The 22,557-nt window shown below is 40.5% G+C and overlaps 1 protein-coding gene and 1 long non-coding RNA gene across 5 annotated transcripts in view; one reads left to right on the top strand and one right to left on the bottom strand.

Moving 5' to 3' along the window:
* Positions 1-22,557, top strand: part of LOC307188051 — a 165,792-nt gene that overhangs the window by 126,636 nt on the left and 16,599 nt on the right. The window lies entirely within an intron of this gene.
* The window catches only part of ACVR1 (activin A receptor type 1), a 75,307-nt gene continuing 57,218 nt past the window's right edge, over positions 4,469-22,557 (bottom strand). For all 4 annotated transcript variants that reach the window (XM_079924759.1, XM_079924761.1, XM_079924760.1 and 1 more), the window contains 4 exons: positions 21,251-21,526; positions 16,393-16,590; positions 6,420-6,550; positions 4,469-5,678 (listed from right to left, as the gene is read on the bottom strand). In XM_079924759.1, coding sequence (XP_079780885.1) covers positions 5,544-5,678; positions 6,420-6,550; positions 16,393-16,590; positions 21,251-21,526 — 740 coding nt within the window. In that variant the 3' untranslated portion in view covers positions 4,469-5,543. The remainder of the gene's footprint in view (positions 5,679-6,419; positions 6,551-16,392; positions 16,591-21,250; positions 21,527-22,557) is intronic.

Below are 22,557 nucleotides of genomic sequence, written 5' to 3' on the forward strand. Positions count from 1 at the left end.
ATTGTCCCTTTTATCATTATATAATGATCTTTGTTTCTTGTTACCACTTTTGGCTTAAAGTGTGTTTTGTCTGACATAAGTATGGCTGCTTACTTTCTCTTGGTTTCCATTTACATGAACTATCCTCTTCCATCCTTTCACTTTGAGCCTTGTGTGTCTTCAGGGCTGAAATGAGTCTCCTTAGGCAGCATATTGTTGGGTCTTGGTTTTTTTTATCCACCCAGCCACTCTCTGCCTTTCAACTGGTGAATTCAGTCCATTTACATTTAGAGTGATTATGTAAGGACTTATCATTTGCCTTCTGGTTGTTTACTATCTCCCTTGGTTTTTTTCCTCTTCTTCTGCATACCTTAGCAAATTGGTGGTTTTCACTGGTGATTTGCTCAGTCTCCCCCCACCTTTTTTTTTGAATGTTTTATGACTCTATAATAGATTTTTGCTTTGTGGTTACCAGAAACAGAAAAGATCTTATAGATAAAACAGTCCTTTTTATTCTGATAGCAGCTTATCTTTGTTTACCTATAGAGGTTCCACTCTTTTATTCTTCCCCTATTATATTTTTGATATCACAGTTTACTTTTTTATGCCATAAATTCATTAATGTTATAGTAGCTATAGTTTTTTGTTTTATATAAACTTCATACTATAAGTGGTTAACAAACCATTCTAACGTAAAGTTACAGTTTTCTCATTCTAATTTTCACCTTTACCAGAGTATTTATGTACTTCTATATGTTTTTGTGTGACTAACTGGCATCTTTTCATTTCAGCTTGAAGAACTCTTTTAGCATTTCTTGCAAGGCAAGTCTATTTATGAACTCCCTCAGTTTTCATTTGGGAAAGTTTTTATTTCTCCTCATAACTGAAGGATAGCTTTGCTGTATATTTTTGGTTGGCAATTTTTATCCTTCAACACTGAATATGTCATTCCTCTCTCTTCTGGCCTGTAGAGTTTATGCAGAGAAGTCCACTGATAGCTTATTTGGGGGTTCCTTTGTAGGTTACTTTTTTCCCCGGTTGCTTTTAAGATATTTTTTTTAATCAAATGATGCTTTTACATCTTTATTTGCTCCATTCTTTTTAATTGCCTTATTCTTCTCTTTTCTTTTTTTTTTTAATTGGGGTATAGTTGTTTTACAGTGTTGTGTCAGTTTCTACTATACAGTGAAGTGGAGTTCTCTGTGCTATACAGCAGGTTCTTATTAGTTATCTATTTTATACATATTAATGTATATATGTCCAATCCCAATCTCCCCATTCATCCCACCCCCCCCCACCCTAAGATTCTTTATCATTTATTTTTGACAGTTTCATTAGACTGTGTCTTGGAGACAGTCTTTTTGCAGTGGGATAAGAGAGTGTTTTATTAGCTTCGTGGACCTGTATGTCCAATTCCTTCCCCAAGTTTGGGAAGTTCTCAGCTATTATTTCTTTAAATAAACTCTACCCCCTTCCCTCTCTCTTCTCTTTCAAATACAATTCATCTTGTATTTGCTTTTCTGATAGAATCTGATAGCTCTCAGAGTTTCTTCACTTTCTAAAAATCTTAGTTCTCTCTAACTGAATCATTTCTAAACTCCTATCCTTCAAGTCACTTAATTCCTTCTTCCATCAGATCTATTACTTATGCTTGCTAATGCATTCTTCATCTCATTCACTGAATTCTTCTGCTATAGAATTTGATTCTTTTACAAAATTTCAGTCTCTTTGATAAAGAACTTATGGTCATTAAATTCATTCCTGTGTTCATTTATAGCATGTTGAATTTCTTCATAATAACTGTTTTGCATTCTTTATCAGTTAGATCACAATATTTTATGCCTTTGAGTTCAGTTGCTGGAGAATTACCATTTTCTTTTTGTGATACCATATTTGCTTGATTTTTCATAGTGTTTGAGGTTATGCACCTCTCCTTTTGCTTTTGAAATTGCAGACACTTTTCTTAGTGAAGGATTTGTTTACTTTGGCTGTTACAGGTCAGCAGGCTGGCATTTAAAAATCTTCTTTTGTGTTCCAGAAGATGATGCTATAGCTCAAGTTTTTGATTTTTTCTTACCAGGGTTAGTTCTCAAGGCTGCACTCAGGAGTGCACAAAAAAAGCTGGGAAGTGTGGGCTTAGCACTTGGGGCTTTGGGGGGTGCCCATGACCTGACAGGGAGATCCACAAGTGGGATACTCTCAGAGATCCATGAGTGGACCTCTAAATGAAACCCCAAAGCAGACAGCAGGAAACACATTATTTCAATGCCCTTTGATTCTTGTCTGCTTCCTTCCCCTTCCTCTCCTACCTTCCAGTCACAGAAATCCCTCCTCAGAAATGCAAGTGCTGCTGGAGACAAACAGGTACCTCCAGCTACTACCCATGCAGCCAGGCAGTCTGTCACTCACCATTTGTGCTTTCCACTTCCTCTGGCAAAGAGGTAGACACTGACCCCAACAAGAGTGTAGAGCACTGCAGTGTCACCCTGGGGGAAACAGGTGCCTCAGTGGGTTCCTTTCTCTCCTCTGCCTTCAAACTCATCTCTGTCCAGCTCTGATGGTGTCCTGGGATCTCCTGTCAGGTTGGCTGGACCTCCACAAATTCTCCATCTCCCATGAGCATCCACTCAGTTTTGTACTCTCCAGGTTCCCCTTTTCCCGATCATGGCAAGTGGGGGTGGGGCAGGCTCACTGACTCTCTTGTATCCACAGCCCCCTCTGAGGTCCTCTCCACCTACTTTCAGATGCAGAGGAGCATAGTAATCACCTGCTGTCCTGGTATAATGTGCAGAAGCACTTTTGTTCAGTTATGGACGTGTAATTAGTTATACACCAAAGAGGAGAGAAAAAAGGAACAACTCATGCTGCCATGGTCCTGACATCACTCCAGAGAAGTCAGTGTTCTGCTTCTTGATCTAGATGCTGCTTCCATGGGTACAACCAATGTATAAAAATTTATAAGGGACTTCCCTGGTGGTGCAGTGGTTAAGAATCTGCCTGCCAATGCAGGGGACATGGGTTCGAGCCCTGGTCCAGGAAGATCCCACATGCCGCAGAGCAACTAAGCCTGTGTGCCACAACTACTGGGCCTGCACTCTAGAGCCCATGAGCCACAACTACTGAGCCTGCGCACCACAACAACTACTGAAGCCTGCACGCCTAGAGCCCATGCTCTGCAACAAGAGAAGCCACCGCAACGAGAAGCCCTTGCACCGCAATGAAGAGTAGATCCTGCTACCCACAACTAGAGAAAGCCCGTGCGCAGCAACAAAGACCCAATGTAGCCATAAATAAATAAATAAATAAATAAATTTATAAAAAGAATTTTTTTATAAAAATGTATCAAGCTGTACAATTTTATATATGTATATAATACTTCAACAAACTTTAAATGTGACTCCACTCCACTTTTGGTGGGTATATAGCCAAAATAATTGAAAGGAAGGACAAAGAGAAATTTATACACCCAAGTTCATGGCAGCATTACTCACAATAGCCAAAAAGGGGAAGCAACCCAAGTGTCCATCAGCAGATGAATGGATAAACAGAATGTTGTATACACATACAGTGGAGTATTATCAACTATAAAAAGGAAGTAAATTCTGATATATGCTATAACAAAGATGAACCTTGAGGACATTATGCTAAGTGAAATAAGACAGTCTCACAAAAGGACAAATATGAGTGATTCCACTCCTATGAGGTACTTAGAGTAGACAAACTAAAAGGCCTAGAATGATGGTTGCCAGGGATTGAAAATAGTGAGAAATGAAGAGCTATTGTTTGATAGAGTTTCAGTTTTGCAAGATGAAAAGAGTTCTGTGGATGGATGGTGGCAATGGCAGCGTAACAGTGTGAATGTACTTGATACCACTGAACTGTATACCTAAAAATGGGTAAGATGGTAAAATTTATGTGCATTTTACCACAATTTTTTAAAAGTTAAATGTGACTTTAATATATATTAGTAAATATACTAATGAAGTTATTAACTTACCTCTGGTGAAAATTCCAGAATTTTAACACCTCTACTCTTACTGAGATACTTGAAACTCTACATTTTCAATCCCGCTGAATACTTCAAGAAGTGAAAAAAGCCAACAGTGGACTCTCCCAAAGCAGCAAGGTGAGATGCATAAGACCACTTTCCTCTCACACAGGACCTTATACTAAACAAAATGCTTTGACCTCCTTCCTCCACTTATCCCTGTGAAGGAGGCAGCTCAGACAAGTCTGTTACCCTCACTTCAAAGCTGGGGAAACTGAACAAGAAAAAAATAAAATCACAGCCACCCCCCCCCCAAAAAAACCCAAAATCTAAATTTTCTGATACCAAATTCAAACTGGAAGACATCGCCCTAGAACCCTCAGGCTCATTAATAGACTTAAAAAGCAAATTCAACTTACAAGTTAATTTTGTGCTTCAATTGTTCCCACAAGAAAATGCTTTATAATATGTAGATCTTTTTTACATGTTGAAAAAATTCACTTTGACTTGAAAACATTTTATTTAATTTATACAAATAACTACTAAATACAAAAAGTAGATTAAAACAAAATAGTTATTTTTTTCTGGCAGAGTTTAAATGCACATAATGGATAATTCTGAAGAAAATGCATTTTCCCCACAGCGTTCAGGACTAAAATTCTACTGAAATCTTTGCTTCTAAATCAGTAATATATTCGGTGGTGTCACATGGGTAATGGCTAAATACGTTCTGCATATGAACTGAAAAAAAAAGTTACAGTCTACACACATAAATGTGAAGCACTTAAAATGTGAATTTAACGGATAATAAAAGAAAATGTCCATTTCAGAGTATAGTGTTAAAAACATTTCAGTAATAAAATCATAAGACCACATAAAAATAAGCTTTAACATATGCATGAAGCAGTTTTGTAAAAACTGCTACTGCACAAGTAATAAATAATTTGCAAAGTTGTGTATAAACAATTCCTAATGTTCAGCGTCATTGTAAACATCAGCACATGTGTAAAATGCAGCAAAGTCTGACATTATATTTTGTTTTGCCAAATTGAATTCCTATTATCCAAAGACAGACCAGTGGAGTACGGAGCCAATGTTTCCGCAAGTTGGGTCTTTAAAATTAAGAGTAACAGTGCAAGTAAGGAATGCAAAGAATTCCTAGTGCAATAAAGAAGAGAAGCACAGGCAATATTGCTGATTAAAAATTCACCACCTCCTTGAGTTTCCCGTGGGGAGTGTCTAGGAGACCTGTGAAGATATGCAAAGCCACTGTCTTAATGCCCAGATCTCTTTTAGGATTTCTCTGTGTTCCTCCAGTTCCCTACCTTTGCAACAGTGTCTGTCCAACATGAGTCTCTGCAGCGTGAACAGTTTGTGAAATGCCCAGTTCACAGTCATTGAGCGAGGTTAGGGTGGTTTTGGTGTCTCCCCAGCACACAGCCGGGTAAGATGTCGGCCTTGTCAAAGCAGTCATTTGGGGAGGGAGACAGATGGATTCTGTTCTGACAACCAGTCAGGTCAGCATTAGGTCCCAGCTGGACAACGTCAGACCTTCCTTCTTGACACCGTGAAAATGTCAACAGTCAGTTTTCAATTTGTCTAGGGAATTATCAATTTTGGTCAAAGTCTTTTTGATACGCAGGGCTGTGAGTCTGGCAGATGGATTTTGATACCAGCATTCTTTCATCAGCTTGGCCAGGGAGGTTAATGTCTGAGGAGAGAAAGAACCAACACCACAGTGAAAAAGTAGCTGGGCAGATGTTACCTCAACTGTTTCGCAGGGCTCTACAGGTCTTGTGAAGTTCAAGTGATGTTATTACCATTTTCCTTACACAAATAATCAAGGCCTTAGCCACTGATAAACCACTCTTGAGTTTCTTAAACTCTGCCCTTTGGACTCCTAATGCTACCAACTGACCATCAAGTCAGTTACACAACACAGGTTGATGGTTTGATGGCGCTAAAAGCCATAACAGTAACCCAGAGTTAAAACTGAAATATGCAAATAGGGTCATTTCTCAATGCCTTAGATTTGCTACTTACTACTTAACAGCAGCAATAAGGATTGTCAGCATTAAACAGCCTATGTTTGGAAGAGATGCAGAGATAGAAAAGAGGTTAAAAAGCATCACTCAGGTCTCTTGGTTTACATGTGAAATTGCAGTCCTAGGGCCAGTGGCATAGTAATGCGTCTCCCAATTCCTGGAGCTAATCAAGGGTAGAAAATCTTGTGAATGTTGTCATTCATTGGCAAGATCTATCAGAAATGGCTCTTTCAAGAATGAGACCATTTTGTGAACCTGCTCAACTAGGTCTAAAGCTCTTCTACATAAAATAGGGAGAGAAAGAAACAGGGCAGATCACTCAAGAACTCTACCAGCTGAAAAATCAAGAGAATGCAAATAGCAAACAGCTAAGTATAGCTCTAAAACTAAGAAAGCATTGCTCTTACCGGGTCTGAGAACCATCTGTTGGGTATGTTGGGCCTCTGTTGATCTACACAGACCACCTTCCTCATATCTTCAAAACTTGGGTCATTGGGAACCACATCATAGAACGGTGGCTTGTAATCCTCCACAATACCTACACACATGGACAAGAATTGTGTTGGGTTAGCAAAAGAGTAGAGGTTCCCAGGGTTGTACTGAGGGTTGCCGCAGGTTACAGCGTTGACAGAAAAAGTACTGATCACCTTCCTCAAACTTCAGGGTGATTCTGAAAGGTACAGGTAGGTCTTAAAATAAGTGGAAAACAAAGCAATAAATAGAAGCCCTGCAGAGAACTGGAGGAACAATAATTGTTAGAAGAAAACATGACTACCTCTCATGTAATTATAACAAAACGCTCCAAGAGTGCATACAAACAGCTCTGCAGTGCCCGACAGGGCACAGGAGACAGAACAAGAGTCCCTTCAGTGATTAAAAAGGACAAAATACCTAAAGAAGGTACACGAATCTAGTGTTTTCAAACCATAAACTGAAATAAAAAGTTGGCCACAACTAGAGCTGGAGGCAAACAAACAATCCAAGGCCATCATCAAAATACCCCTTTTTTTATGATTAGGGGTAAATGCATTGCTATAAAATAATCCCTCCAACCGGGAGGATGCAAGTAATGTAATATGAAATACTATTTCCTCACTCATTCATTCTGTATGTTCTGAGTACCCTCTGTCATTCACAGCTGTCTGTTTGATGGCTCTATTAATTCCTCTCAGATCAAAGGCACAAAATAAAATGCAGAGGACAGTCTTTTGGAAAGGCAGAAGAATGGCTGAAAAGAATGAACTTTTCCCTTACTCCCAAGCAAATGTGAAAGTCGCTAATTTCAGCTTCTGCCCCTGCATGGTTTCCAATGCCTTAGAAACCTTTTTTCCCAGTAAAATTACATCAGTTCCTTACTTTTCACAAAGAAAGTAGTTCCACAAAGAGAAAAATTTAAAGCAATAATTTAGAATTAGAAAGTTGATTCTTTCCTTTATAGAAGTGAGACCCAGAAAATCCCTTATTTTTCTCTCATCATCAAAGGCCTCAACAGTGAGGACAGTGGATTAGTTTACTGCCCTCTCTCCTTCCTCCATGTAACTTTCTTCTGTTCCTAAATACCTACCAGAGTGATTGTTGGCACAGGTGGGAGGAGGCTGTTTTAATAATTTTTAAGTTTTTCTAGCTCCTGTAAGCTACCTGAAAAGCTTCAATCACCTTTTCATTTATCAAAGAAATTAACAGTGAGAAGTTGCTCTCACAAATCCCGCATAAAGACAAACCATTTATGAAAAAGATTAGTCATGATAAGGAACATCTGTTAAATACTAGAGTTTTGTTAAACTACATAGATTCAAGAGTTTATTTTAAAAATGGAATGTAGTCTAAATTTAAAAATTCTAGTTGATATTAAGACTTACCATTAACTTACCCACATTGCTTGACTGTGTTTGTAATGTGTATTAGTCAGTGGAGTAAAACCTTTCCTGACAAATGGTAAACAGTTCAGATTGGGCATAAACCACTGCTTTCAGAAGTCTTGAGATACCTCATCTCAGAGACCTCACCTACTTCTCTTGTAAGGACCCCAGGAAGCATTCAACAATATTTTAATTCTTTTCAGTACCTGTATTACTAGGAGACATCACATAAAATACAGCTGGACACAGACCAGCAAGATAATTTATACCTTTATAAGGGCCACATGAACTTATAAGAAACAGTAGGATTGTGCCCGTCACCACCTCTCAACTTTTCTGAAGGAGAATATATTTAATAGCCTGGCTTCAGTCTTTAAAAATCTAGCATAACAGCCAGCTATTTCAAGTAATTTGCCTGGCTAGCTTGGGAAGGGTTATGGGAACATCAATTTTTCTATAAATGCAAAAGAAAAAAAGCATGGCTGGATTTTTAAAACATAGGATCTGGGGATACTCAACAATAAAATTCACTATACAAAGATGAAGTTTTCCCTTGGGTTTATATTTCCCATATTTTAATCTTATGAAATACTGCCATGTTTTAACAAAAGGAATCAAGTTTAAAAAGACCATTTAGTTGATCATGCCTGGAACTTAGTCATGCCTTTTTTGTCAACCATTGGTCAAATTGTTGACTGTTTCCATCTGATGTTGGTCGTGCTTTCCCAGCATAAAATAAACCTGGTATTAAACTCCAGCAGTTATATGGAACACCCTCTGGTCAAGGAAAGCAATTATTTCAATCAATATAAAGTATATTACATACTGACCATGTGTGGAACACCATTCTAAATGTTGAGCATATAAAAGTATAAGACACACTCTCAGTTTTCAAGGAACTCAAAGTCTAGTGGAAGATGAGAACAGGTCCCTCTCTTTTCTACTTTAGATAATGGAAATCTTGTTTAAAAAAAAAAAACAAAACCTCAAAAATGTTTTTCACCCCTTTGTATACTTTATATCTTGAAAGGCAAAGATAGATTGGAAATTCTCACTAAGTTTTACTTGCGAGTTCCTAAATTGGCTCAAAAACCATTTTGGTCCCTTAAACTGTATGAGCCAGAAGTTGTCCTTGGCACTAGGGATATAAAAATAAAGATGTGATGTTGGTGATGAGACTAATGGGAAAGGAAGACACGAAAAAAAATTACAAAGTAGGACCAGGGAGAAGAGGTGGGGGGGGCATGGTGTTCAATGGGTTTCAGAGAACTAAACACCTGTGTGGTTTAAATACCAGATATAAACCAGGTGCCATGGAAGCACAAGTAAGCTTTCTGGGAGCTAGGGCCTGGCTGAACATAGAAAGATGAGTTTTCAAGAAAGAGGAGAGGATGGGACAAGAATACGCCAAGGAGAGGGGGCAATCCAGGTTGGGGGCCGGTGATATGGGACAAAGACAAGGGGTTACAAATGATCCTCCCGTGTTGGAGAGGAGGGAAATTCCCTGTAGCTGAAATCAGTGCACACGGTGGTGGAGAGGGTGAGCGGTCAGGGTCGGACTGTGAAATTACCTGTGTTGTCAAGGTAGGAAGTTACTTACAACTGTTCCTCACTCTGCCAGAGAAAAAGTGGACTCTCAGTCCTTTTACAACAGCACCCAACAACTGCCAAATCGTGAGCCAGCGAACAGAACAGCGTGAATTCAGGAAAAGTGACTAAAAATACAAAGGACTTCGAGTGCCAAAGGAGTGGTACAAGCAACAGAGGATCCAGGAATGCAGTGGAAGAGAAGCTCTTAAACAGTGGTCAGGAAGGACGAACCGTGCCAGCCCTCACTTTTCCGCGGTAGGGGCTGCGACTCGAAGGGCCGCGGAAAGAATCAGAGAAACTATTCATAACCTCCTCCCCACAGCTTTGGGCATGTATATCTGATTTATACAATTTTTTTTTTCCTGGACATGTGTCTAACTGAAAGTTTTCTCTTCTCTGGGGCAAATATATCTTTACCAGCAATATCCCTATCATTAATTTGCTGCATGATTCTGAGTAAACCCCTTAATTGCCTGGCCTTAGTTCCAACACCTTTAAAGTACACATCACAAAGCGAATGTGCAGATTAATAAGAACAACCTAGAAACAACCTTCAAACCCCATGAAATGCCAGAGGGTTCTTTCTAAAAATGCAAGTCTCTGGAAACAAGGCCTTCCTCATGACCCTCCCTACCCAAACCAATAGCTTTGGGCTCTCAAAGCTTTGGGGATTTCTCAATTGCAGATAAGGGGCTGTGGACTTGGCCATCATTTGAATAATCTGAAGGTGAGGCAAAGACAGATGCAGGGGATGTCAGAATCATGCAGATCACAGCCTGCCTTTCCTTCAGAAAAAGAAGCTGAGGACCACCCAGGGGAAACGTACTTGTCCAAGTCCACAGCTACCTAATGACAAACATTAACCTGAATCCAATTCCCTGTTTGTATTCTAGAATTCTTCCCAACAAGCCCACAATGGGATAATGCATTGATCTCATCACAAGGGCCTGCTCACTTCATGTCCGCGGTCTCTCTTCACTGCACTGCAGCTTGGGTGGACACCCAGGTAACAGGCAAGGGGGGCAGGATCCCCAGCATCCGCATCCCTGCAGAGAGCTGCTATTAACAGTGAACTCCTACAGGAACTATGAAGCCCTTCAGAGACTGGAACATTACGACTAAAGCCATTTTACAGAGAATGAGAGTGGTTCATGTTGGGCTTCTGATAGTACCCTAAGTTAATACAGTGTTTCCGTCAGGGGTGGCCTGTGAGAAAATTAGATATGGTTCAAGGACAAAACTTTTTTGTCTTATTAAATAACTGCGTATGTATTATTAACGTTACCTTCCATTTAATGCCATGGGATAACTGGTTTTCCCACTTCCAGTAGTGACGTTAATTTCCTTTTAAAAAGAAATGTTTGAAAAAGTTAGCTGACTTAAATGATTAAGAAAATAATGGTACAAGGGGCATTTGGATATGAAAAGAAATCATAAAGGTAGTACGTGTATGAGAGAATCGTGGGAAACACTGTTTTCAGAGAGGCATTTTTTTCCTGGTAGGAAGAGGATTCAAAAAGGTATATCAACTATTTGTGTCTCTTTGCTTAACATTCCTCACAGAAGGATTTCAAACACAGTTTTCAAGCCATGGCCAACATCAAAAACGACGAATATATAAACGGATGGAGCTGTTCACAGCAGAGGGGACGACAGCCCAGGAGGTTCTGGTGGCCCTTGGTGCTGCCTTGCTGCTGGAGGTTTCAGAGAACCAGTATCTCAGGCACTCCTGTAACCAACCAGGCGCACTAGCTGGGAAGCCCTGCCTCTCCCCAAGGCAGGTACTCCTTTCAGAAACAGGAACAGAGCTGGCAGGACAGCTCTGTTCCCTGCTAAGTGAAGTATCTGTGTGGCAGTGATGACCTCATCCTGCTATCCCCCCTACAATTCATGGGCATATGGAACCATGCACATTATTCAAATCAAGACTAAACGCATTATCTGAAATCTGTTAAAAGTAATTTCTGTTACTGGGATTCTCAGCAGTGTGGCATAGCCAAAATAAATGGTTCACAGATTGCTTCACAGGCCCTACTAAAAATATTTATGAATGTGACAGTTGTCAGAAGAAAGGTCAAAGGGCCTAGGTCAAAGGGCCTAGGAGAGATGCACAGCCATGCTCTGAGTTAAGCTTTGACAAGACGCCTTACATCTCACACACCCTCAGACCTAGAGGGAGAAGCTCCAGAAGACTTCCAAGCGTTTGCTATCTGTAGAGGTCTCATGAGAAGAAGAAGGTATCAATCACCGGATGCTGGGGCTGTTCCAAGGTTGACACCACAGATACTTGTCCTGGTGTCCTGGGGACACCTGCTGTTAAAGATGCGTCAGGGAAGCGAGACCAGTAAGCAGTGAACAATACCCAGTAAAGTTCTGCTGGCCTCTGCTTATTTTGTCGTGACGTCAGTTGACTGCCCTCCTTTGGTCTAGATCTTTAAACCAGGGACACAAAATTCCAGGAATCAGTGAGAGAAAAATCCCACCTCCATATTCCTGCCCCCAACCACTCACCTAAAAGCTCAAACGAAATAAAACAAACCTGAAAGAAATTGCTTGAATGAATACTAAAAATTTTCCCTAATATGAGTCTTCCCTTTGTTCAAACCTTAATATACACTAAGGTAGTGAAATGAAATCGTGAAACACACTGGATATTAAGTTGCTGAAGAAAATCAGAGTTGTCATGGTTTCCATATACAAGCCCATTGTGCTCAGGAACTTGAAGCACACGCCATTCCTTATTTAGCAAGCCCAAGGGCTTCTTAGAAGAGGTTTTCCAAAGTATGTGCGCCAAACATAAGCTTATTCTAACAAGTATTCCCTAGTCCCCACCCCATTAAGAGATGCAGCTCAGCCAGCAGGGTTTTTTCAACGAGATACAAGTGCTTTTTGACACATTTCAACACTGGATTCCATCACAAAATGGAATAACCAAAGCCAGTCACTGAAACAAAAATATGTCCACATAGCCCTCCTGTGGGCAGCGAAGAGGAGACACGTGAAGGGTATAGCAGAGGCTCATGCTGCCTGCATGATGCCACAGTCAAAGATGTGCTACAGGAGGATCAGGGAAGATCATTTTCGTTAGCTTTTAAATCCATGAGCAGCTGTGGCCACAGTATTAGTGCAAAACAACTCTGGCGTTTCTGCATACAGGGATCCAACCAAGGTGTGACACCGAAGGCTGAGGTTCCAGAGAGGACTTCTAATCTCAAGAGGGAACTGCTGCAGGATGCTTGGATGGGGCTACTAGAAGTTTCTGATCAGACCAAAGCTAAATGGCACACGTGAAGAGCCATGATGCACCCATTTATCTGTGGAATCCACGTGTCAATTTCTGTCTTCACACCACACTGAACCCAGGTAACCAGAAATCAGTGTGTCTGCAGAACTATAAAAGTATTTTTGCCAGAGAAGTAGCAAAAATCTTGAAAGAAAGGCCAAGGCCTAGCTACAAGACTCAAAGGAGAAAGGGACCCCTCTTCAGCTTGGAAGAGAGAGGAAGCTTCACCTGAAGCATAAGAACACAAATCAGGAAATCCTGCTCAGATGGGCTGTGTCAGCATCCCAGGGACAGTCTTTATTTCCTGGCCTGGGTGAGACCGATATATTCCATTTTAACCTGAGATCCCAAGAGTACGGTCGCTGACCTAGCAGCACAGCATCACCTGGGGCCCTGCTAGAAAGGGAGATCCTGGGTCCAAACCTAGACCTACTAAATCAGAAACTCTTGGGGACGGTTCAGTACTCTGTGTTTCTAGGTGATTCTGCTGCACACTCTCTGGCTTAAGAACTAGTGATTCAAGCAAACCCCTGCCTTAGATTCATATAGAAAATTCACCCGGAAATGGTGAGAAAATGGCTTTCCTTCTGACCAATTCCAAATTCAGTGTCAAACTAAACACAAACAGTAAATTCCAAAAGACACTACTGAGAAATTTTCAGATGTGAAAATGGACTTAACTCTCATTTCCTGTACAGAAACAGCAGGAAGTTTATTATTATTAGCAAAGAAATGTAAAATTCCTATGAAAACACAAAATGCGACATATTTTTATACTCATGGTTCACTTGAGGACTGTATTACTCCAAGAGAACTATCTGGTCATCAATTTTTATAATGGACTCAGAAACTCAAAGATGCATAATTATAATGACCTCCCTAATATATTCATATATTTAAATGAGGTACATTTAGTATGCAATAATTTCAAATATATATATCCTTTAATGTCAGTTCTTAAAGCTAGTAAGAAAGTGAAATAGGTACATCACACCCTGGGGTGAGCGGGATATTATAAATTAGAACAACTCATATGGAAAGCAACTTGGCAGTTACGTGTGAAGCCATAAAAACATCCAAATTCTTTGACCAAATAGGTCTACTTTCCTTCAGATTAAGAAGAATTCCCCAAATGAAAAAGTTGTATGAACAAAGATGTCTACATGGAGGAAAGAGGATGTCTGACAACATAGAAATGGTTAAATTAATGAAATATCATGAGACCATCTAAAATAAAAACAGACTAACATTTAAAAAACAGAAATGAAAAAGATGATACAGAATTATATTTACACTATGATTACAACTAAGTAAAAAAATATGTACATGGTTGCATAGAGAAGAAGGGGAAAGAAACATGAATACTGGAAGGTAAAGGCAAATTTTTCTTTCTACTCATTTTTCTGTTTGGGGTATAGTGATAACGAAGATATTAACAGGTATGCAAGCAGCACTGAACACTTTCAAGTTTGAGTTTGGATAAACTGATTTGTGTGTGTGTGCGTGCATGTGAATATTCATGGAAGAAGGAGGACTAGAGAAAGAGAAGGGGAAATATCAAATTAGTCATTGCCAAGGGACAGTAGCTGATTTAAAATGAGACATGACATACCCTTACCTCCCCCTAAAAATCAAACCACACCATAGAACAGAAGCGCAACCCACAAAATTTTAGGAACAATCTAAACCATGACGTAAGGGGGAGATCAGTAAATCAGAAAGCAACCAAAATAGTCTCTCTTCCTCTACCCTTCACGATATTTTTTCCAAAAATAATGTTAAACACAGGATAGATCAAGAAAACTATTTGTTGAGCTATATTTTAAACTGACGGCTCTATTCTCCAACTGACTCCTATTAATCACAGCTGATCTTTGAAAGCCATTTGGGTTTAAGCCTGCGACACAGGGAACAAATTTGCAACATGAGTTCTTACAAAGCCCAAAGCCCAAGTTTCTGCCAAGTTTGCCTTTCATCACGCAGGCTTGCCTGGCATGGCTCCAGCACCCATAGCTGGACTGGACTATCCTGGCCTTGGAATATTAACTTCCTCTTCGTCTGGGGCAAGTTCCCCCACACACAGTTTATAATGACACCAGTCCTTCTCTAAAGTGTTTAAAATAAACTAATTAGAATCTGATTTTCAACTCTAAGGCACTCAAGAATTATAAGGGATGGGGATGGGGAAATGAAGTCGCTGTGCAATTTCAGGCAAAGTTCAGAACTTGATAAATCAGCAAAACAATCACTCTGTTGCAAACAATTCTCAAGGCACTTGAATGGCACAAAATGCAAGTCAGTAGCTCTCAACAATTGAGAAACAGTTACCCAGAAAATGTTCATGACTCCTTCCAAAAACAAAAAACAAAAAAAACTTTAAAAGCACTGTCTGGTTACAATGCATGTATGTTTATGTTTAATTTAAAACATTGTCTTTGATACCCTTAAGAGTGTTAAAAGCAAACACACTCTGCTGCTGTTAGGGAGGAAAAAAAACTACCACAAAGCCTTGCCAATTTAAATTATTGCACACTAAAACTATGTTACATTACCCCAATTTCACTTAGCTCACAGAACCAGAACTTCCACTCTCTGGCTATTATTCTTAAAAATTGTAAGTTACCCCCAAAATTTCAATCCTTACAAGAAACTATGAGTGGAAGGTGGGATGGAGCACATATGTCAGTGACTTCATGCACTATTTAATACTTCAAATCTAGGATTCCAGTGGGTCCCAGGAGGGTAAAATATCTCCTGAAAATGAATATTAATTTAAGTATATAGCATTTTCTTCTGTTTTCCTGGAACAATTTCAGACACATTCTTTTTGCAATAGGACTTCCAGTTGTGAAGGTATGAAGAGGTCAATTTAGTCGATTCGAGAGATTCTGCTATAATAACCACTTTGTGGGTAGATGGGGCATGTGCTATTTGAATGAGGATATGTAGTGCTTTCAGAATACAGTGAACTTAAAGTTCAACAATATTTGTGGCTGATTTGAAAGATGGAGGTGAAAGTTCACTGTAGGGAATATGGGTAAAAAATTATCGATAGACATATGCTTCCCTAGCTGCTAAGGCAACACCGTTTCATAAAGCTTATTTATAAGAGGACCAGCACGAGCCTCCTATTCAGGGCTTCCCGAATGTAAACTTCACTTACTTTGCAGGTACAGCCTGCTTCTTACAAACGAGTGAATTCTGAGTGTGCAACCTGAATCTTTTCTCAGTAATCCAAACTTAAGAAGTAAAAATATCTATAATAGCAGAATTCACACTTAGATTTCCTTGAAGCTCTCACGATAAAACTCACTTGGGAAAAGAGCAAAGAAGGAGGAAGGGTGGGAAAAAAAGGCAGAATAAGGACGGAGGAAGGAAAAATAAAATATGGACTGATAAAAACAAACCAAGGAATAAGCAGACTCTTGCAGAAATACTTTTTCCACCACGGTTTCCCCTCCTGCAGTTAAAACAGACTGCCATCATGCGCCTTCTACCTACCAGCCATAAAGCAAGTATAAATGCCAACAGCTTCACAAGCATGATTCACGCAACAGTGTGTACTTAAATATTTCCTTTGCCCTTTTAAAGGTAGCAGAACCAAGAGGACTCAGACAAGGGCAATATTATCTGAGATCAGATACCTACCATTGCTCACCATCCGCCGGGCCACTTCCCACAAGACAAGTCCAAAGGCCCAAATATCGACTCTCTTATAAGAATCGAAACAATCCACCTGGATGGTTTCATCTAGAACTTCGGGGGCCATGTAGCGTTTGGTGCCCACACGGGGGTTGTTCCCCACGTCGAGCTGATTGGTGCTCTGGGAATGCATGACTGCCAGGCCTGAAAGGAAGAAGACAACATTGTCAATCTGCTCCCTTCCTTTCTCACAGACGGCTGCTGAAGGATTTTAAACCAAACCCAACGAACAGCGCCCTCTTGTGGCATCCATGGTGACTGCCGCATTACACCCAGAGTCATCTCTGGAGTACCCTTGTGATGACTTCCGTTGAGAGCAGGAAATAGGGCTGATGCCAGAAACATTCTGAGGCTCTTAGGTTAACAGATGAACCTCAGAGACAAAAAGTTTGGGGTAAATAATAAACTAATACACCAAACCAATAGGAGGCCAGTGTTTGAAATGCACAGGAAAACAGACTCACTTGTCAAATGGGAGCCTCCAAGTGGCTTAAATAACAAGGAGCAAATTAAGCTCTCAGGCTCCAGCACAGCTCCCACTAGACTGCAAACACAAACTTCAAACCATGTGAGGCAGGGACTTTGAGGTAATTTATCATTACATAAAGGGCCGACTGCCCCGGGCCCTGCTCCATCCCTGAAAAAGGGCCGCTCATCTGAACAGTAACGTGGACCAAACCCACAGGGCTTTCTCTGCAGCCACATGTACAGAGAACATTAAGCTGGCCCTCAATTCAAAGCACAACTATCACGTTAAATGATTTTGAAGCACTATCTTAAACCATGACTCATGTCCGAATTCCTCAGCCAATTAGAGAGACCCAGCATTCCTCACAGACCAAGGGTAATAGACAGATTCGTGCATGGTTTATTTGAGAATGGAATTACTTTTTGATGCATGTGCAGACCAACTGAAAGTGATTCCTGTAACACTCAAAATAATGAAAATTGCCAAACTGGAGCAAGCAGACCATGTACACCTTTGTAACCCAGCGGGGATCCCTCAAGTCATCTATGGAGAATGCTTCTCCTCCCACTCCGTGGCTTTGCGTGGGTGAGATGATGACTCCATATAAAGCAAGGGAGATAGCACGTATGTTATCTCAGCCTCAATACCAAAGATACTGGCAACTGCGTTTGACTAAATCAGACTGGTTTCTCTTCTCATTTTTATAAGCAACCCTAAGATTCTATGGCCATTACGAACATTTCACAAACCATAATGCCCCTCCACCATTTCCAGAACCACAGAGTAAAGATAACAGAATACAAAAAAGGTGAAGTGTAAATAGAGAATAGAAATACTAGCTGTGGTGGTTTAAAAATACACCCACAAGTGTTTTGAAACTTCTCCCTTCACGAGGGGAAACTCAATTCCTCATGCCTTGAGCGTGGGCTGGACTACCAAACATAATATGGCCGAAGAGTGTGTGTATCTTTAAGATTAGGGCATAGAAGGCATATGGCTTCCTGTTTGCTCTCTCTGGGCTCATTCGTAGTGTTATGAGGACACTCAAGCAGCCCAGTGGACAGGACCACATGACAAGGAACTGAGGCTTCCCATCAACAGCCATGTGAGTGAGCCATCCTAGAAGTTCCTCCAGGCCTGACCAAGCCTTCAGATGCCTGCAGCCCTGACTGATGGTATGACTGTTACCCCTGTCAGATCCTGAGCCAGAACCACAGACCTGAGTTGTTCCAAGACTGCTGACCGACTGTGTGAGATAATAAACTTGTGTTATTTTAAGCTGCTAAGTTTTAGAGGTAATTTGTTTCCCAGTAATCCATAATTATTACACTAACTAAAGAGACAAACCAACCAAATGCAACGTGCCTCAATTCTTGTTTGAAAAAACTGGAAAAATTTGAAAATGGCTATTAAATGATATTAAAGCATAATCAATAACTTTTAGGTGTGATAAACTGTGATTATGCAAGAGAAGTATATTTAGGGGATGCACTTTGAAGTATTTAGTAGTAAAGAGTTGTGACTTTGCAACTTTTCTTTTCTTTTTTTTTTTTTTTTGCGGTACGCGGGCCTGTCACTGCTGTGGCCTCTCCCGTTGCGGAGCACAGGCTCCGGACGCGCAGGCCCAGCGGCCATGGCTCACGGGCCCAGCCGCTCCGCGGTATGTGGGATCTTCCCAGACCAGGGCATGAACCCGTGTCCCCTGCATTGGCAGGCGGACCCTCAACCACTATGCCACCAGGGGAGCCCTGCAACTTATTTTCAAATGAATTTGCAAACATATACACTCAGCCACATACAAATAAAGCAAATTTGGCAACATTTTAATAACTGTTGAATCTAGGTGTTGTGGATATGAATGACCATCATACTACTTTTTCAATCTTTCTTAATGCTTGAATTTTTCTGTGATCAAAAGTGAGGAAAATACAATACTGGTATTTTTGCTAAAATACTGGAAGTTTTACAGTATTAATAATAGAACATAATTTCTAACAAGTGATCCTTAATTTCTAGGTATAAAGTAAAAAATTAATATAAATTGCAGTCTTACAGGAGCTGTCTCCTGTACTACCAATCTACTTCCCTGAATAATGGCCCCTTAACACAGATTTCTGTATGAAACCGTGAATACAGCTGGAAAGCTATAGGTCAAAATAAATGTAATTAAATAATTAATTAGTTGGATTTGCTAATTCCCCCCAAGTCCCATAAACCAAAACCAACAGCTGCCTCAATGTGTCTATCTTCCCTTGGCCTCAGGACTAGAACAGCAGCTACCATTTGAATGACTATTTGCCAAGCATTTATAAAATTTCTGAATCTCACAAGAATTGTGTGAGGTGGGCATAATTGACTTTTAGTAACATGAATAATACATAAACACACTATTATAAAAGTTTCAAACAACAGAGACATTCAAGGCACGGCGTCAAACACTGAAGTCCCCCTTGCTAAGCCCCCCACCCTTGCCCTGAGTGTAAGCAGGTCAGCACTTAGGGCAGGTAAATAGATAGATGAAAAAACCTGTACAAAAATACTGGATCAGGGACTTCTCTGGTGGCGCAGTGGTTAAGAATCTGCCTGCCAATGCAGGGGACGTGGGTTCGAGCCCTGGTCTGGGAAGATCCCACATGCCGTGGAGCAACTAAGCCCATGCGCCACAACTACTGAGCCTGCGCTCTGGAGCCGGCGAACCACAACTACTGAGCCCGCACGCCTAAAGCCCGTGCTCTGCAACAAGAGAAGCCACCACAATGAGAAGCCCGCGCACCGCAACGAAGAGTAGCCCCCGCTCGCCGCAACTAGAGAAAGCCCGCGTGCAGCAACGAAGACCCAATGCAGCCAAACATAAATTTATTAATTAAAAAAATACTGGGTCGGGCTTCCCTGGTGGCACAGTGGTTGAGAGTCCGCCTGCCGATGCAGGGAACGTGGGTTCGTGCCCCGGTCCGGGAAGATCCCACATGCTGCGGAGCGGCTGGGCCGGTGAGCCATGGCCGCTGGGCCTGCGCGTCCGGAGCCTGTGCTCCGCAACGGGAGAGGCCACGACAGTGAGAGGCCCGCATACCGCAAAAAAAAAAAACAAACAAAACTGGGTCAATAATTGGGAAACTCAAATCACCTTAGCTCCATGAGCCATGGCACAGCCATAAGTCTTCTACACCACAACAAAAACGTTAGGGTCATGCCTCCTTATACTTGGAAAACACCGTCAAGTAATTTCTCAACATGAACACAAGGACTTTAAAGGGATAAAGAAAAATTTTATTTGAAAAAAATTTATTTGAAAGAAATTTTCCTGATATGTCAAATCCCTTGTGTTTAAAAACAATTTTATCATCTATGTAATTAGAGCTAACACTGCCTAAACGTTTATCCATGTAACAATAACTATAATGATATGAAAATAAGAGCGACCATTTTTTATTCAAGGAGAGTGAGTATCCTCAGTAGTCCACTGAAATGAATAACCAAAATTACAATTCAGTTCTCGTTAGCATAATTATTCAGCCAATATTCTAGGGGTCTAGGATGAATAGGCTTTATAGAGAATGCCACTATAAATGAAAATAATCTTATTTATAATGCAGTTAAAGCTACATTAAGCATCACCCTAACACCGTAAGAATGAGATATGCCAGCAGGGCAAATGGTAAATTAGTTTGGGGATTTTTTTTTTTCCCCTCTTTCTTTGATTGATAATTTTGCCTTGGTTACAGAACAACGTTATAAACCATTTTTAAGACAAATTCATTCCATAGGTTATTTCATTGTGTACCTACTTTGTGTAAGGCTTGTGAAATCAGAATGCAACAGTACTGGTTGCCTCTCAGGGTGGGCTGGGGCAGGAACGGACTGAACCAGCACGAGGTGACTTTCTAGAGTAATGGGAAGGTCTGTATCTTGACAGCGATTTGGATTTTACAGCATCTGTCAAAAATCTGAGAGTGTGTACTTAAGATCTGTGCATTTCATGTGAAATATAAATTTTACCTGAAAAGAGAAAAAAAGTAAAGAACTCCAGTGAATGATATATTGGTGTGTATGCTGAAGCCACTGGAGGGAAGGGCTCTTTTGTCTGCAGTTTACTTTGAAATGTATCAAAGATTAAGCTGTATTGATAAATGGAGGCTGGATATGTGATAACAGTAAAATGTTCATGGGAGAATCTAGGTGGTAAATATACAGGTGTTCACCGTGAAGCCCTTTCAATTTGCATGCTTGAAATTTTTCATAACAAAGTGTTTGGAGGGAAAAAGATGCAACCTGGCTAAACAAGAGAAGACAACAAAAGTTAAAACAGTAATTTAAAAATATTTTTAAAAAATTTACCCAAATCTGCTATGCAACACTGTCCATTCTTCTTAACCAGGATGTTTTTGCTTTTTAAATCTCGGTGAGCAATGGCTGGTTTCCCTTGGGTCCCAAAGATCTCTATGTGTAAATGTGCGAGACCACTAGCTATGGACAGCACTATTCGCAGGCAGCTCACTGTATCCAGAGTAGTAAGCTGAAGGTAGTCATACAGCGATCCCATTTCATGATAATGTGTGATTAACCACAACTGTGTACTGGAGTGTCTTGATGTCATGTCTGAAGCAATGAAACCTGGAGACAGCAAGAACAAAATTAATAGACATGTGAGAATTTCACATTACAGCTTAATTTACTATACAGAAATAGTGACCCATACAGTAGAGATCACCTATAACAAAAAATACTAAACTTACCAACTGCCATAAAAGGAGGTTTACAGAGGCATCAACAGAGAAAAATAATGTATTTATACCTTAAGAAGACACTGCTAGTGAATAGGAAATTTTCATATTCATTTCCATTGTAAATAATCCTTTGAAATTTTTTTTACATTGCATTAAGATTCAGATAGAAGGGGCTTCCCTGGTGGCACAGTGGTTGAGAGTCCGCCTGCCGATGCAGGGGACACGGGTTTGTGCCCCGGTCCGGGAAGATCCCACATGCCACGGAGCGGCTGGGCCCGTGAGCCATGGCCGCTGAGCCTGCGTGTCCGGAGCCTGTGCTCCACCACGGGAGAGGCCGCAACAGTGAGAGGCCCTCGTACGGCAAAAAAAAAAAAAAAAAAAGATTCAGATAGAAATAATGTCTTTGTGTTTACCCATAATGAGAGTGTTAAACCCTTTATCATGTTGACATTCCAGGCACAGATCGTTCATCAACCACCCAGAAAGAACACAAAGCCTAGAACCTAGACACCTGTGTTCTAGTCTTGATCTGCCTGTGATCTGCTTTATAACATTGGGCAACTCATTTGGGCTCTTTGGATTGTCTCTGCTATAAAATCAAGGAGTGAGTTTATATTAAATGTGACTGATTCATCGATTTAAAAAAGGAACCTATCAAATATAACAGGCACCTAGGATGCTCTTCGTCAGTCACACAGGAAAACCAAGATGATGGTGTTTGTTGGCTAGAAAAGAAGACAGAGTTAAAATGGAAAAAGTATGATATAATTTGAAAAGTCCTGTAATATATATGTGCAAAGGATAACAGGAGCCCAGAGCAGGGAATCATAATAATTCAGACTAGATGTTACAGTAGGCTTCCATCATGAAGTGACAACTGAAGTCGTCTTGAAAAGAAGTGAGATACTGATCCTGTGA

The sequence above is a fragment of the Stenella coeruleoalba genome, assembly GCF_951394435.1.
Source record: "Stenella coeruleoalba genome assembly, chromosome: 6".
Taxonomy (NCBI): Eukaryota; Metazoa; Chordata; class Mammalia; order Artiodactyla; family Delphinidae; genus Stenella; species Stenella coeruleoalba.